General features: G+C 40.5%; 1 protein-coding gene across 1 annotated transcript in view; it reads right to left on the bottom strand.

The window, feature by feature from the left end:
* Nucleotides 1-13,486, bottom strand: part of LOC115124735 (histone-lysine N-methyltransferase SETD1B-A) — a 23,714-nt gene extending 10,228 nt beyond the window's left edge. The window contains 7 exon segments of the mRNA XM_065017538.1: nt 1,980-2,401; nt 2,404-3,112; nt 6,791-6,900; nt 10,039-10,309; nt 10,745-10,843; nt 11,141-11,295; nt 11,485-13,486. Of these exon segments, the coding sequence (XP_064873610.1) occupies nt 1,980-2,401; nt 2,404-3,112; nt 6,791-6,900; nt 10,039-10,309; nt 10,745-10,843; nt 11,141-11,295; nt 11,485-11,545 (1,827 nt within the window). The 5' untranslated portion in view covers nt 11,546-13,486.

Raw genomic sequence — 13,486 nt, 5'->3', positions numbered from 1 at the left:
TAGGCCATCCAGCCCTGGAGTTTTACTGGACTTAAAGGCTTTAAATTGCATCAAGAAGTTCCTCCTCTGTAATTTCACGTTCACATGAGTATTTCTGTATGGCTGTTAATATTACATTATTAATAGATGGAGGCAACAAACAAAAACATATGCTTTAAGTACTTTGCTTCCTCTTTCAAAATATAATTTGGTGAATCATAGGTGACCCCGTCATTTGTAAGAAGTTTTAGTCAATTATTTTTGGTAGCATTTTTACGATGAAAATGTAATATATATATTTTTTTTATTGAATTTTTCCCCATTTCCCATCCAGTATGCTTTATTATTATAATATATTACACTTGATCTTTGTCGAATAAGTTCCTCAATTTCTTTTTGTTTTTTCCTCTAACTTATTCTGAGCCTCTATGGTATTGTTTTATTGCCATCTGTTCTGTTTGACCTAAGACTTACCAACTCCGAACTTTGCTAATATGTTCAGTCTCCCCAAAACGCTTGTCCATTTCACGTAACATCCATAACGCACTTCTTAATTGCTTTATTTCGCCAACATGTCAATATTTACAAGGCCACTTTTTGGGGTATACACTCCCCCAAGGGCTACTATTGACGCACAAATCAAAAGTTTCATGTACATTTTGCTTGTCCATTCTGTGAGACATTAAAGTAGTGATTTTGTGTGAAAAATGCAATGCACAAAAACACTGAAATCACCCTAGTAACTTAAATGGATTCTGTACACAAGCATGAATAAAATGACAAAATGTTTCCCCCAACCCATTAATAATAGCCATCATTGTTAAACAAACCATATCTGGGTGGCAATGAAATCATGATTCATGAAACAAACAAACTCACAAAGACTTAAAAAGCCTGGGGAGTGGTGTGTGTGTGCCAAACTAGTCATATTATTGAAATGTTTTCTTTGTGATAACATGAAACATACAGGGCTATGTGGCCAATCCTGAATGTCAGGCTCAACAGAACCAGTAAGTGATGAGTGTAGAATGGGGTCAACGGCCAGCGGGCCCTGTAGGCTACTCCTCTCCCCTGACGATGTGTCCCATGAGTTTTAAAATGAGGAAGTGAAAGTGTTTTCTATTCCCCAACAGCAGGAGTCCGGTTTCTCTTTCCCAGTCACATCACTTGGCGTGGGTCTACTACTACCAGGGCACAAGCTAGTTACAAACAGTGAGTATCAAACATGAGGAAAATAACTGTGTACTCATCAAGAGAATAATTACTTCCTAAAGTGTGTTTCTTTAGCTATCAAAGACTAGTTGAACCGATAGAGGTACCCTGTTTGGCCATAAAATTGTACCGCTACTGTAATGCCACTTACTTTTCCTGTCAAATTGCTCTGGAACCGACCAGGTTTTAAAGCCTTTGTTTGATGTTTCCCTGATACATGTCCACACTTTGGAAGGCTGGCTGCAATGTTCAATTGTGCTATGTAGAGAATTAACTAGCAACTGTAGGAGCTTTGCATTTTTTGCAAAATGATTAATACATGCTTTTTAAAACACACAGCCAAACAAACAGAAAGACCATGGAAACAGATTGTCAGAGTACATGAAGAGTGTGTGAAGTGTATTTCTTTGAGAGTTCTGACGGCAGGAGAAAACACACTACTCAAACGTTCTGTATCACAGTATGTTGTTGATAACTTCACAGCATACCAAGTTTGGAAGAAACCCATATAATAACAGTCACCGTTTGCTGTGAAACCAGTATAAACCATTTCCTCTGGTAGCACAAGAATGAAACAAGACAAAGTGCAGGCCTATGTTTACTTCCTGTGCCCCCCCCTATAACTGCCAAATAGATCAGGCTGCAAGCAGACATCGCCATAGCAAAACTACTACTCTGGCAAATAACATGTCATGTATGGAATGGACCCTCTATTCCCCCTTCTCATCCCTAACTTTCTAAAAAACAGTGCATCTATCCAAAGTTAGGATGATACTGTTCGTTCTTACCTCCAATTTGTCTGTGGGTGTGTGGTTTCCGAGGCGACCATCCTTCGGGTCACTGGTGTTCATCCCATGGAGATGGTCTGGGGAGATGACCCTCTCGAGGAGCAAGCCTGTTCCAGGGATGGGCTCCTCATCATCGGAGTCAGGCAGGGGCGTAGGGCTGACATCCTCCAGGCCTGTGCTAGAGGGCCGAGAGGTGTGGGTGCCCCCATAAGGAGGGATGGGTGACAGCTGAGAGGAAGAGGAGGAGATGGGGCTCCCCTCCATACGCACCTCCGTGTCTGATGAGTCGCCTCCAGGAAGGAAGGGAAGCTTTGTCCTTTTCTCCTTGAGCAGCATCTCGATACGGGAGTCCAGGCTATTTCGCTCTGACTCCAGCGTCGGGGTGCCGGGAGAAGGTGGGCAGGGCTCTGGTTTCCGGGCAAGGGGGTGCTGGGGTGGGCCTTGGGTTCAGGTGGGGGTTCTGGAATGGGTGGAGTACCTGGCTTATCCTTGACTGGCATGAAGTCAGTGGCAGGGGCCATGGGGGGCTGGGGTGGTCTCCGGTACTCCGCTTCCCGCTGGACGGGCTGGTGGATCGGAGGTTCTGAGGGGGGGAACGCCGGGGGCATGGGGGCCTGCTGGTAGGGGGAGAAGGCTGACTTAAAGCTGGCACTGGTAGGGGGAGGTGGTGTGTGGGCAAAGGATGAGGCAGATGGAGGGGGTTCAGGTGGGGCAGGTTGGTGCTGCTTAAAGGCAGACTGTTCAAAATTTCCTCGGTAAGAGGAGGAGGATGAGGAGGATCCCGATCCCCCAGCGCCATGGACGTAGCGCCTCTCCGGTCTCCGGTTGTAGGCATCCTGGAACTTGCTCTCGTGTCTGCGAGACTTGTAGCTTCCGGAGCCTTCGGCCCGGCTAGACTGGTAGGCTGGGGTTCCCTGTCTGCTGGAATAGCTGGAGTCCTGAGAGAAGGGGGTGCTGGTCTGGCGAGGGGTATGAGGGGTGCCCTGGGACTGCGGCGTGTCTTGCCTTAGGCTAGAGTAAGCCGTGTCCTGGGACAGTGGGGTGGTGTTGGTGCCGGTGCCGCTGGGGGTCACTGTGCCTCCCACTGCAGCAGATGAGCTGCTCTCAGAGAGCCGGCGCAAGGGTTCACAGGCCTGGGGAGGGACACACCAAAATCTGCTTAGGAAATCCACTCACAGAAGGCAGTGATGAAACACAGTCGGGTCAAATTAATTAAATTATTACCACCCTTGATAAAGAGGAGCAAAAAAAGAACCGTATAAATACAAATACTGAGCTTTATTGTGCAGTATGCTAAAAAGAAAATTGGGTAAACATATTATTTTATACTAATACAATTGCTCAGAGAAATATATTTTAACAAGCAATACATATTTTTCTCAAAAAGATAGGTCAAAAGTATTGGCACCCCCTGTTTTGAATATCTCACCTCGCAAGGATAACGCCACAGCCTTTTTATAAAAAGGTTTAATGAGATTGGAGAACACAGGGATCTTATACCATTCCTCCATACATAATCCATTCTAGAGCCTTGATATCCTTAAGTCTGCGCGTATGGACTGCCCTCTGTAGCTAGGTTTCCATCCAATGGGTGACATATTTGCATGCAAATATTCTCAAATCTGCATAAAGAAAATGTATGCATTTACCCACCAGTGATGTGTTTCCACGCAACTGACTTGCGGATAAAAAAAAATTAAAATTAAAAAGTGATGACGATGTAGTGCACAGAAAATGTCATTTTTATCGCTTACGTTTTCATGTACTGAATAAAAATATAAAAGGTCAATGTGTTTCCATCGCATGTCAACAAATTTCAACTAGTTTAACAAAAACTGTTGCATTAAATAACTAATGTCTGGTCTTGGCAAGGGTGCTCTAGCCAATAACTAGCAGACACGGTGAGGGTAGGCTTGTCTGCATGAGATTATTATGGATAAGAGCAAGAATATTTGTATTTATCAAATGGCAGTGAAGCATCATGTCATCAGAATATGACCCTTAATATTTATTGGAAAGGAGCATCAAGCTCATCAACATGCACTTTCACCACCCTGTGAAGTTCATCATAACTTAAATTTGATCTGTAGTCTATTAAGCTGCTTGGTTTCTCGAGTCGTAGTGGGAAGACCACACACACCATATCATCGCGTGACTCCAAGTTTACCTCGATATGATGGTTATTATTGAAATATTTGTGCAAAGGCATTTCCACTGCCATTTCTCGCATAACTAATTTTACAGACACAAAGGGATCCCATGTCGAACAAACAATTAATCGGTCGGCATTTAGAAAATTGTACCGAAATCACCTGTTTCCATCACAGATAATTTTTTTAATTTTTTAAAATACGATACGAGTTTATTTGCATAAAAACTGTGGATGGAAACATGGTTTGTGTGGCCATAGAGATCCACGTCCATGTAATCTGAACATTGCACAGGTTCAAATCCAAGTGTCTATCCCGTTTAGCAATCTCCAGGCTTTTACATTTATTGGATGACATGAAAATAGAGCTCTTTGGCCACGCACACCAGTGGTAGGTTTGGCGTCACAAGAAAAATGCATATGAAGAAAAGAACCCCATACCTACTGTAAAATATGGTGGTGGATATTTTATTTTATGGGACTATTTTGCTTCCACTGGTCCTGGGGCCCTTGTTAAGGTCAACAGCATCATGAACTTTACCCAGTACTAAGGCATTTTAGCAAAAACAAAAACTGGTTTCCTCTACCATGAGGCTGAAACTTGGCCACAAGTGGATCTTCCAGCAAGACAATAACCAAGCACACATTAAAAATCCACCAAAAAAATCAACATTTTGCAATAGCTATCTCAGTCTTCGGCTTGAACCCCATTGAAAACCTGTGGTTTGAATAGAAGAGGACAGTCGTCATACCCTAGCTCAACACCAACAATGTAAAATAGGCTACTAAATCATTCTAATACCGATTAAAAGGCAAATGCAGTTTAGCAGTATTAGCGGGTTGAATCCCCCCGTCACTTTGCCATACCCTAGGTTTAGCTGAAATGACGTCCCTGCCATAAGCGCAGACAAAGGATATCAAGGATCTGGAAAGATTCTGTACAGAGGAATGGTCCAAGATCCCACCCAGTGTGTTCTCCAAACTAAAAAATAATAATATCTATATATATAATTTAAAGGCTCAGTGTCATTATCCGCACATGGTGAGGTATTGAAAAACAGAGGTGCCATTGATTTTGACTCCCATTAAAATAAAATATTTGTTGTAAAAAAAAAATGTTGCATGCAATACAGCGCAGTATTTGTATTATTTATAATTGCTAATCAAGGGTGGCAATAACTTCGGGCCTGACTGTATATAACATCAGATTATCAGCACCAGAGTTATGATTTCACTTAACAGGCCAACAGTTATATCTAAAGATGTATGGTCAAATTTGAGTTTTTTTCAACACTTCCCAATATGTATTAATTAAAACAGCTAAAAACAGCCTAGCAGTGCTTGCAGGAGCAACTGGGCAGTAGGGCTACGGTTCAAAGTACAGGCAGCCCCTTTTCTCTGCAGGCAGGCAGACGTTCTTGACAACATTCCTTCCTGGGCCCCATTTTACCACCTGCTGCACTGATAGAGATTAGAGATAAGGGTGTCAGCTTAGATTGGCTAGGGGTTCACTGGGACTCACTTGAGTACAGGGCAGTAACAATTATCCCTTTCATACACAGACCAAAATCCCACTAATTTACCATGCCTACTTCTTTTTACATGCTTTATGTTAGATCTGAAAGGGGTAGGGGGTAAAAACAACAACATAGCAAATGAAAAGCCGCATAAAGACCTAGACATGATTCCTGCATTTTCACAGACCATGTAACCAAAATACAGGTATTGTGTCTGTGTAAATAGTTCTGTGCTTTTTTTGTAGGTAAATTCATTAACATGTCGGCAGGTAGCCTAGTGGTTAGAGCTTTGGACTAGAAACCGAAACGTTGCAAGATCGAATCCCCGAGCTAACAAGGTAAAAATCTGTCGTTCTGCCCCTGAACAAGGCAGTTAACCCACTCTTCCTATGCTGTCATTGAAAATAAGAATTTGTTCTTAACTGACTTGCTTAGTTAAATAAAGGTCAAATAAAATGTAACACCTCCCTAATTTGAAATGCCAACAGCCCCCATAGTTTTATAACACACCCCACCCATCACAATTTGCAAGTTACAATTTGCAAGAACATGGTAAAGGGGCTGTATGAAAGGAGGTTATATAAACATTGCTATATATCCATCTCTCTCTCTCTATTAATCTATATATATATTCTTTATTAGATGTAATAAACCACATCTGTCTGAAATGGGTAAATGAATCAGGCATAGAGCAAAATGATTCACCAAACAAACCTTTGAAGCTGGAAAAACTACTGACAGTAATTACTTAACTAGGCCTTCAACTTAAATACATTTCAGGTGAGATACACTGGCTATTCTGCAGTATACATTGACAATGGAACATACAGGGAGGATTTCTGCATTTTGAAAATTACATATCTTGAAAACTAAGTCAACAATTGACAAACACCAAAATATCATTTTTGGTTGGAGTTTTCCTTGAAAGTTGGGAGACTCAGGATTATGCTCAGAACTTTACAACCAATTCAAGGGACTAGGGCCTTGTCTATCAGTGGGCACTGCTACAAAAGGTACATCAAATAGAATGTTCAGACAAATTAAACATGCTGACCTTTCCTGTGAGCCTGTTATGGAACACGTGCACATTTTCTCAAATACAACATAAGTGCTGCTAAACATCAACACAAAAAGGGTGGTCTTACCAGAAGAGCCTCTGCCAGGCTATGAGGGGACACTTCTCCTCCCACCGGAAGTGTCCGAGGGGTGAAGGTGCCATTCAGAAGTAGCTGGAAGTATCGAAGGCGATTCTCTCCTAAATGGATAAGGTTAAGATATGGTACAATAAAGGTTTGGTGGCACCTTACTGAAATAGAAAATTATATTTCTCAGTTACCCTTTAGTTGACACCTTAGGAGGTGAGTAAAAATAACATCATGCACAGCAATAAATACAAAATAATGTATATGCAATAATATGTGATATATAGTGCCTTTACACCCCTTGACTTTTTCCACATTTTGAATTTAACATTGATTCAATTGAGTTGTCACTGGCCTACCCAAAATCCCCATCATGTTATAGTGGAATTATGTTGCTTGAAATTTTTCCAAAAAATAAAATATGAAAAGCTGAAATGTCTTGAGTCAATAAGTATTCAACCCCTTTGATATGGAAAGCATACAATTCAGGAGTAAAAATATGCCTAACAATTAAAATAATGTTGCATGGATTCTATGTGCAATAACAGTGTTTAACATGAGTTTTGAATGTCTACTTCAAGCTCTGTACTCCACACATACAGATAAATGTAAGGTCCCACAGTCCTGCAGTGAATTTCAAACACAGATTCAACCACAAAGACCAGGGAGGTTTTCCAATGCCTCTCAAATAATGACACCTATTGGTAGATGGGTACAAATAAAAAAATTGACATTGAATATCCCTTTGAGCATGGTGAATTGAATTATTACACTTTGGATGGTTTATCAATACACCCAGTCACAACAAGAAAACAAGTGCCCTTCTTAACTCAGTTGCCAGAGTGGAAGGAAACCTTTCAGGGATTTCACAATGAGGCCAATGGTGACTTTAAAACATTGTTTAATGGTTGTGATAGGAGAAAACTGAAGATGGATCAACAACATTTTAGTTACTCCACAATACTAACCTAATTGACAGAGTGAAAAGAAGGAAGCCTCTACAGAATACAAATATTCCAAAACATGCATCATGTTTGCTTCAGCACTAAAGAAATACTGCAACAAATGTGGCAAAGCAATACACTTTTTGTCCTGAGTACAAAATTATGTTGGGGCAAATCCAATACAACACATTACTGTGTACCATTCTCCATATGTTCAAGCATAGTGGTGGCTGCATCATGTTATAGGTATGCTTGTAATCTTTAATGAAGGGGGAGTTTTTCAGGGTAAAAATAAATAAACCAAATGCCGCTAAGCACAGGCAAAATCCTAGTGGGAAAGCCTGGTTCAGTCTGCTTTCCACCACACACTGGAAGAAGAATTCACCTTTCAGCAGGACAATAACCTAAAACACAAGGCCAAATCTGTACTGGAGTTGCTTACCAAGAACACAGTGAATGTTCATGAGTGTCCGAATAACATTTGACTTAAATCTACTTGAAAATACATGGCAGAGGCCTCCCGGGTGGCGCAGTGGCTAAGGGCGCTGTACTGCAGCGCCAGCTGTGCCATCAGAGTCCCTGGGTTCGCGCCCAGGCTCTGTCGTAACCGGCCGCGACCGGGAGGTCCGTGGGGCGACGCACAATTGGCCTAGCGTCGTCCGGGTTAGGGAGGACTTGGTCGGTAGGGATGTCCTTGTCTCATCGCGCACCAGCGACTCCTGTGGCGGGCCGGGCGCAGTGCGCGCTGACCAAGGTTGCCAGGTGCACGGTAGGTATACCCTCCGACACATTGGTGCGGCTGGCTTCCGGGTTGGATGCGCGCTGTGTTAAGAAGCAGTACGGCTGGTTGGGTTGTGTATCGGAGGACGCATGACTTTCAACCTTCGTCTCTCCTGAGCCCGTACAGGAGTTGTAGCGATGAGACAAGATAGTAGCTACTACAACAATTGGATACCATGAAATTGGGGAGAAAAAGGGGTAAAATTCAACCAAAAAAACAACCAAAAAAAATACATGGCAGGGCCTGAAAATGGTTGTCTGGCAATGATCAACAACCAATTTGAGAGAGCTTGAAGAGTTTTGAAAAGAATAAATGGACAAATGTTGCACAATCCAGGTGTGGAAAGCTCTTAGAAAGCTCTTAGAGCACCAAAGGTGCTTCTACTGACTCAGGTGTATGAATGTTTATGTAAATGAGATAGATTTGCAAACATTTCAAAAAACATGTTTTCACTTTGTCATTATGTGGCGTGTAGATGAGAATTATACATTTTTTCATCCAACATGAATTCAGGCTGAAACACAACCAAATGTGGAATAAATCAAGGGGTATGAATACTTTCTGAAGGCATTATTATTCAATTTATTTTATAAAACAGAAAATGATGGTTTGGAGGAGTTTCTGCATGATTTATAACAAGACATTTTCTCGTGACATTTCATGGACGTTTTAAAATCAGCAGCTACACATGGAGATCATTAGCCTAGTTGAAAAATCATTTTCAGGGATATATGCCTACTACTGCTGGCAGGTGAAAATATAATAACAAATTGACAGTACTCAGTAGGCCTAAGATTTCATGCATGATCTCCAGCCTTTCTATATAGGCTACCAGTAGGTCTATAAACCAAATGCATCACTGAGCACCTTCTGCTGACATGAGAGGAACCACTGTCTCTTTAAGAGAATGAAACTATTGCAGGTTCTTGATGTGTCAACTTTAAATAAAGATACATTACCAATATTAATGGCTACAGCCAAAGATATTAAGATTGTAAAATGCAGCTAGCATGAACCGGTAAAATATTGTTTAATTATAGGCTGAAATTAAGCAACTATATTTTGGCTATAGTTTAACATATTTCAAGCCTAATTGTTTGATTATAGGCCATCCCTGTGCACAGAAAGAAACAAACTACAAGTATAACTAATTCAATGATTACTGCAATAATCAGATATAAATCAAATAAACAAGTCCAAACCGATATAGGCCTAACAGTGTTTCATTTGTGTTTGTATTCTAGTCTAAAAAAGACCGTTCTGCAGTTTGTACACCGTTTTGATGCTCGTGGGCTGAATCCCATGTAAATCGTACTGACATTGAGATGCAATTACTCTGGTAACCAAGCAACCAGAGTAAATGTATACACGTGACTAAATGTTCTCCTCCAAAAGTTGAATTAGTGACACCTTATAAATAAAGGATCATGTTATCACATATGTGTAAATGTAGTTCCTACAACAGAATTAATTGCACATTATTTATAAATACTCTCATATATTTAGCCCATGCAAAGATTGCTTACCTTTGGGATCCAGCTCCACGTGGATGATGTTGCCCATGACAGACGTGTTGTGTAGAGTCTGGACAGCATCCTTGGCTGCTTTTACAGTTCCAAAAATAACTTTAGCTATTCCTAAATGCTTTTTGTTCTTCGGATTGTAGAGAATTTCCACCTCTTCTATGTCTCCAAATTTCTTGCACATGTCAGTCAAAAAACCTTCTCTGATGTTATCATTCAGCCTGGCAAATGTTACCTCCTTGGGTGGAACACGGCCGATGTAACATTCATCAATCTGGAGAAATAAAATAGTTGCATTACATTATGAATGTTACATTTATTTAGGCTACAGCATATGTATCCATTAGCCATTGAAACCTGAGTTACAGGCTTCAATGTTACAAACAAAAATAAAATGCATGTATATCTGATTAAATATAATCCTTTTAGGACAGCTGCTGTTCACATTTTTAAAAACCAAATAACCACTATAGAATGGTGTTGACATAGGCTACAACATGCAAAATGTGTATTCTATAAAGGGACAGTAGCATGTGTTGCCTGCCTGGCGCACTACATCCTAAATAAAAAAACATGACACAATCAACATCAGCGAGGGGGTGTGTCTGCATACCTAAAACTTCGGAACTTTAGAAGGCTGTAACAGACCGAAAATGTCTAAATCATTGCACATTCGTTTAAGATCTTAGTGTTTAACTCATTAGCCTACCTTAAACTTTGGAACCGGCAGATCGGTCTCCTTGTACTTTGTCCAGAGACGACCGATTCTTGGGTCTCGGACGATATCGACGGGTGGCATCCCAGGGTTCTGTAGAATGAATGATAAAATGTAGCCTAACCATTCAAAGTTCTGACAAGCTGGAGTGTTATAACAGGCCGATTGCCGATCAATCAAGTTGATTTGATTTTTTTTTTTTTTTTTTTACATAAACCCTTGACTGCGTTTGTAGCGCCGGGATAGTGACACTTTTGATGCACTGTGTCAGGTGCAGAAAGTAACGTGTCCTGCCCACTAACAATGTACATTGTGTCAATCTTTGAGGCGAACACTATGCAACAATGTAGTGAAGGGGTTTCTCTTTTCTAATACGGATGTAACACTTACGGGCATGTTAAATGAAGTTCCATCGTAACGATACAGTTTGTGCGATCCCTTTTTCAACGCTGGGTCAATAATCAACTTGAAACTTCTCCAATGGTGACTTCGTTTCTCTCCCGAACTGCAAACGGGATGGTGGTTGTCCATGCCGTTCGCCAAACCTGTGTAGAAATTTCAAGAAGATGAGAGCAACAGACTCACGCACGAACACTCGTTACATTGTAGCGATAGCCTACAGTAGTAGATGCTTGAATTTGCAAATACTGAGGAAGAAAATGGGGGTCAGAAGAGTATCCCAGTAACCGAAACAGACATTACAGAGGAAAGAAGAAAAAAAAGAGCAGGCTTACTTGAACTCTGCTTTCTGCCATGGTCTTCGTTTAGCCTGTTTCTGTCCCCTGGCTTGGACATGATTTATCCGATCGAACGATATTTTAATAATCAAACGGCGAGATCGTTTACCTCCCACTGATTACACTACATGATTTAAAGGATACTGCCTCCTTTTTGCGAGCCAACACATATTGTGCCTCCAGTCTGGGGTTTCGGTCTCTCCCACAATACACCACTATTGAGCTTCCCTTCCCTCATACCATTCGCACTTTCGATTCGAGGTTCTTTACGTATGCGTATATTTTGGAATATTATGGGACAATTTTAAACACAAAATCACACTAATAAATCAAGATATGTATTCATTTTAATGCAAATATTAAAAGTAATTATATAGTAACTATAGCTCGCACATTGGGCATGTAATAAGTGTTGAATCTACCGCCTACATTTACTCATACGGGAAACAAGATGGACATAGAAGGCAGACGCAAGTTCTGTCTAAGCACAGATCTAGGGTCAGTATTACGTTTTAATTCCTGCTTGAAAAGGTTAGGCAAATGAATTTTAAAACCTGACCCTAGAGCTGTGTTAATGGTGCTTCTCATGAAAACTGTTGGGTCTGTTTACAATATATTACGTAAATAAAACATTACTCAAAAACAGTTTGCGACTGCAGACATTATAACCTATGCACTTAGTCTGTAATACCCTTATAATATCCAAAAGCCAAATATGGGGAGATTTTAAAGTAACAATTTATCTTAGCCGACACGTTTTGCATTATTAATCTGTTCAATTGTCCTTTTGAGCTTTTGTGTTAAGTATGCTAAGGAGATGTACCATCCATTGCATGATATTTTGCAGTGCTTGAGCAATTGGCTGGTTAACAGTAGCAGTTCCACTGGCCAATCAGAGCGAAGCTCCATTTTAGCTTCTGCTATTAGAGGCACGGCTGAGGAATCCTTTAACAGTGAGCAGAGAGGGGGCTGAGCGCGCGCTCAGCAGCCATTTTCCTGAAATGGGACTCAATGGCCAATATGGGTTTCCTTTGTTCCAAAAGGGATCTTATACTTGATTTCCTCATCTCTTTATGGACTATGATAAATTACAATGATTCCTCATTGACAGGATTGAGAAGAAGGAAGATAAAATACTGGATGTTATCCCTTTGACATTTTTAACCTTTTTTTCTCCTCTGCTTGGAATCCATCTTTGTCCTAACTAGGTCATGGCACACCCATAAAAGTATTTGTGATTCTAAAGTAAAAAATAGTGAATAAACAGCTTGTAATTGCTATGAAGAGAAAAAGTATAATGACATTGTAATGGCATTTTGCACTGTAAATGGCCATGTATGATAGCATTTGTAAATGACATTTTATTAACTTTTGTACATTTTTAAATGTAGGAAATGTGCAGTTACTGTTATTAAAATATCACAATTCTGTTTATTCATTGACTTCTATCATACATTGATCATTTATGAGTAATGGTGTCAGTAGAATTGCCATCTCTTTTCAATACATTAATTTGCATGCTGTTTTAACTATATCCATCAGAGGCTAAGTATATTTGCTGCTCTGTCAGCACAAAACAGGCCAGAGAGCAAATGGCCTCTCTCAAAAATGCTGAATCTTGAAGTTGGCTGTTTGTTCTCAGCTAACCCCCTTTTTCTACATTAAAGAGTGGTTGCTTCTCATCTTTCACATGGTAGGCTACAGCATCTAGTTACACAACAGATACCTTTAATGCCCTGAAAGTCAGTAAGTATTCTTCCTTCAAATGATGGCTCATGCACTAAATGTGTGAAATGATAAAGGTTCATAGTAAGGATAAGGCTATAGGCCTACATTATTTTGGGACATTAGACAGAACGAATGTGAGGGTAACATTTACCTGACCTTGTTTCAAGGGCATATTTTTATTTCTGTAGAATTCCAGACTCAATCCTACTTATTAGTATCCCCAAAGGCTAAGCACATAGATACTGAATCCAACAGGAAGCAGATGAAAAAT

This window comes from Oncorhynchus nerka, linkage group LG4 (genome assembly GCF_034236695.1).
Source record: "Oncorhynchus nerka isolate Pitt River linkage group LG4, Oner_Uvic_2.0, whole genome shotgun sequence".
NCBI classification, from domain to species: Eukaryota; Metazoa; Chordata; class Actinopteri; order Salmoniformes; family Salmonidae; genus Oncorhynchus; species Oncorhynchus nerka.
This window is presented reverse-complemented; position numbering and strand designations above follow the sequence as displayed.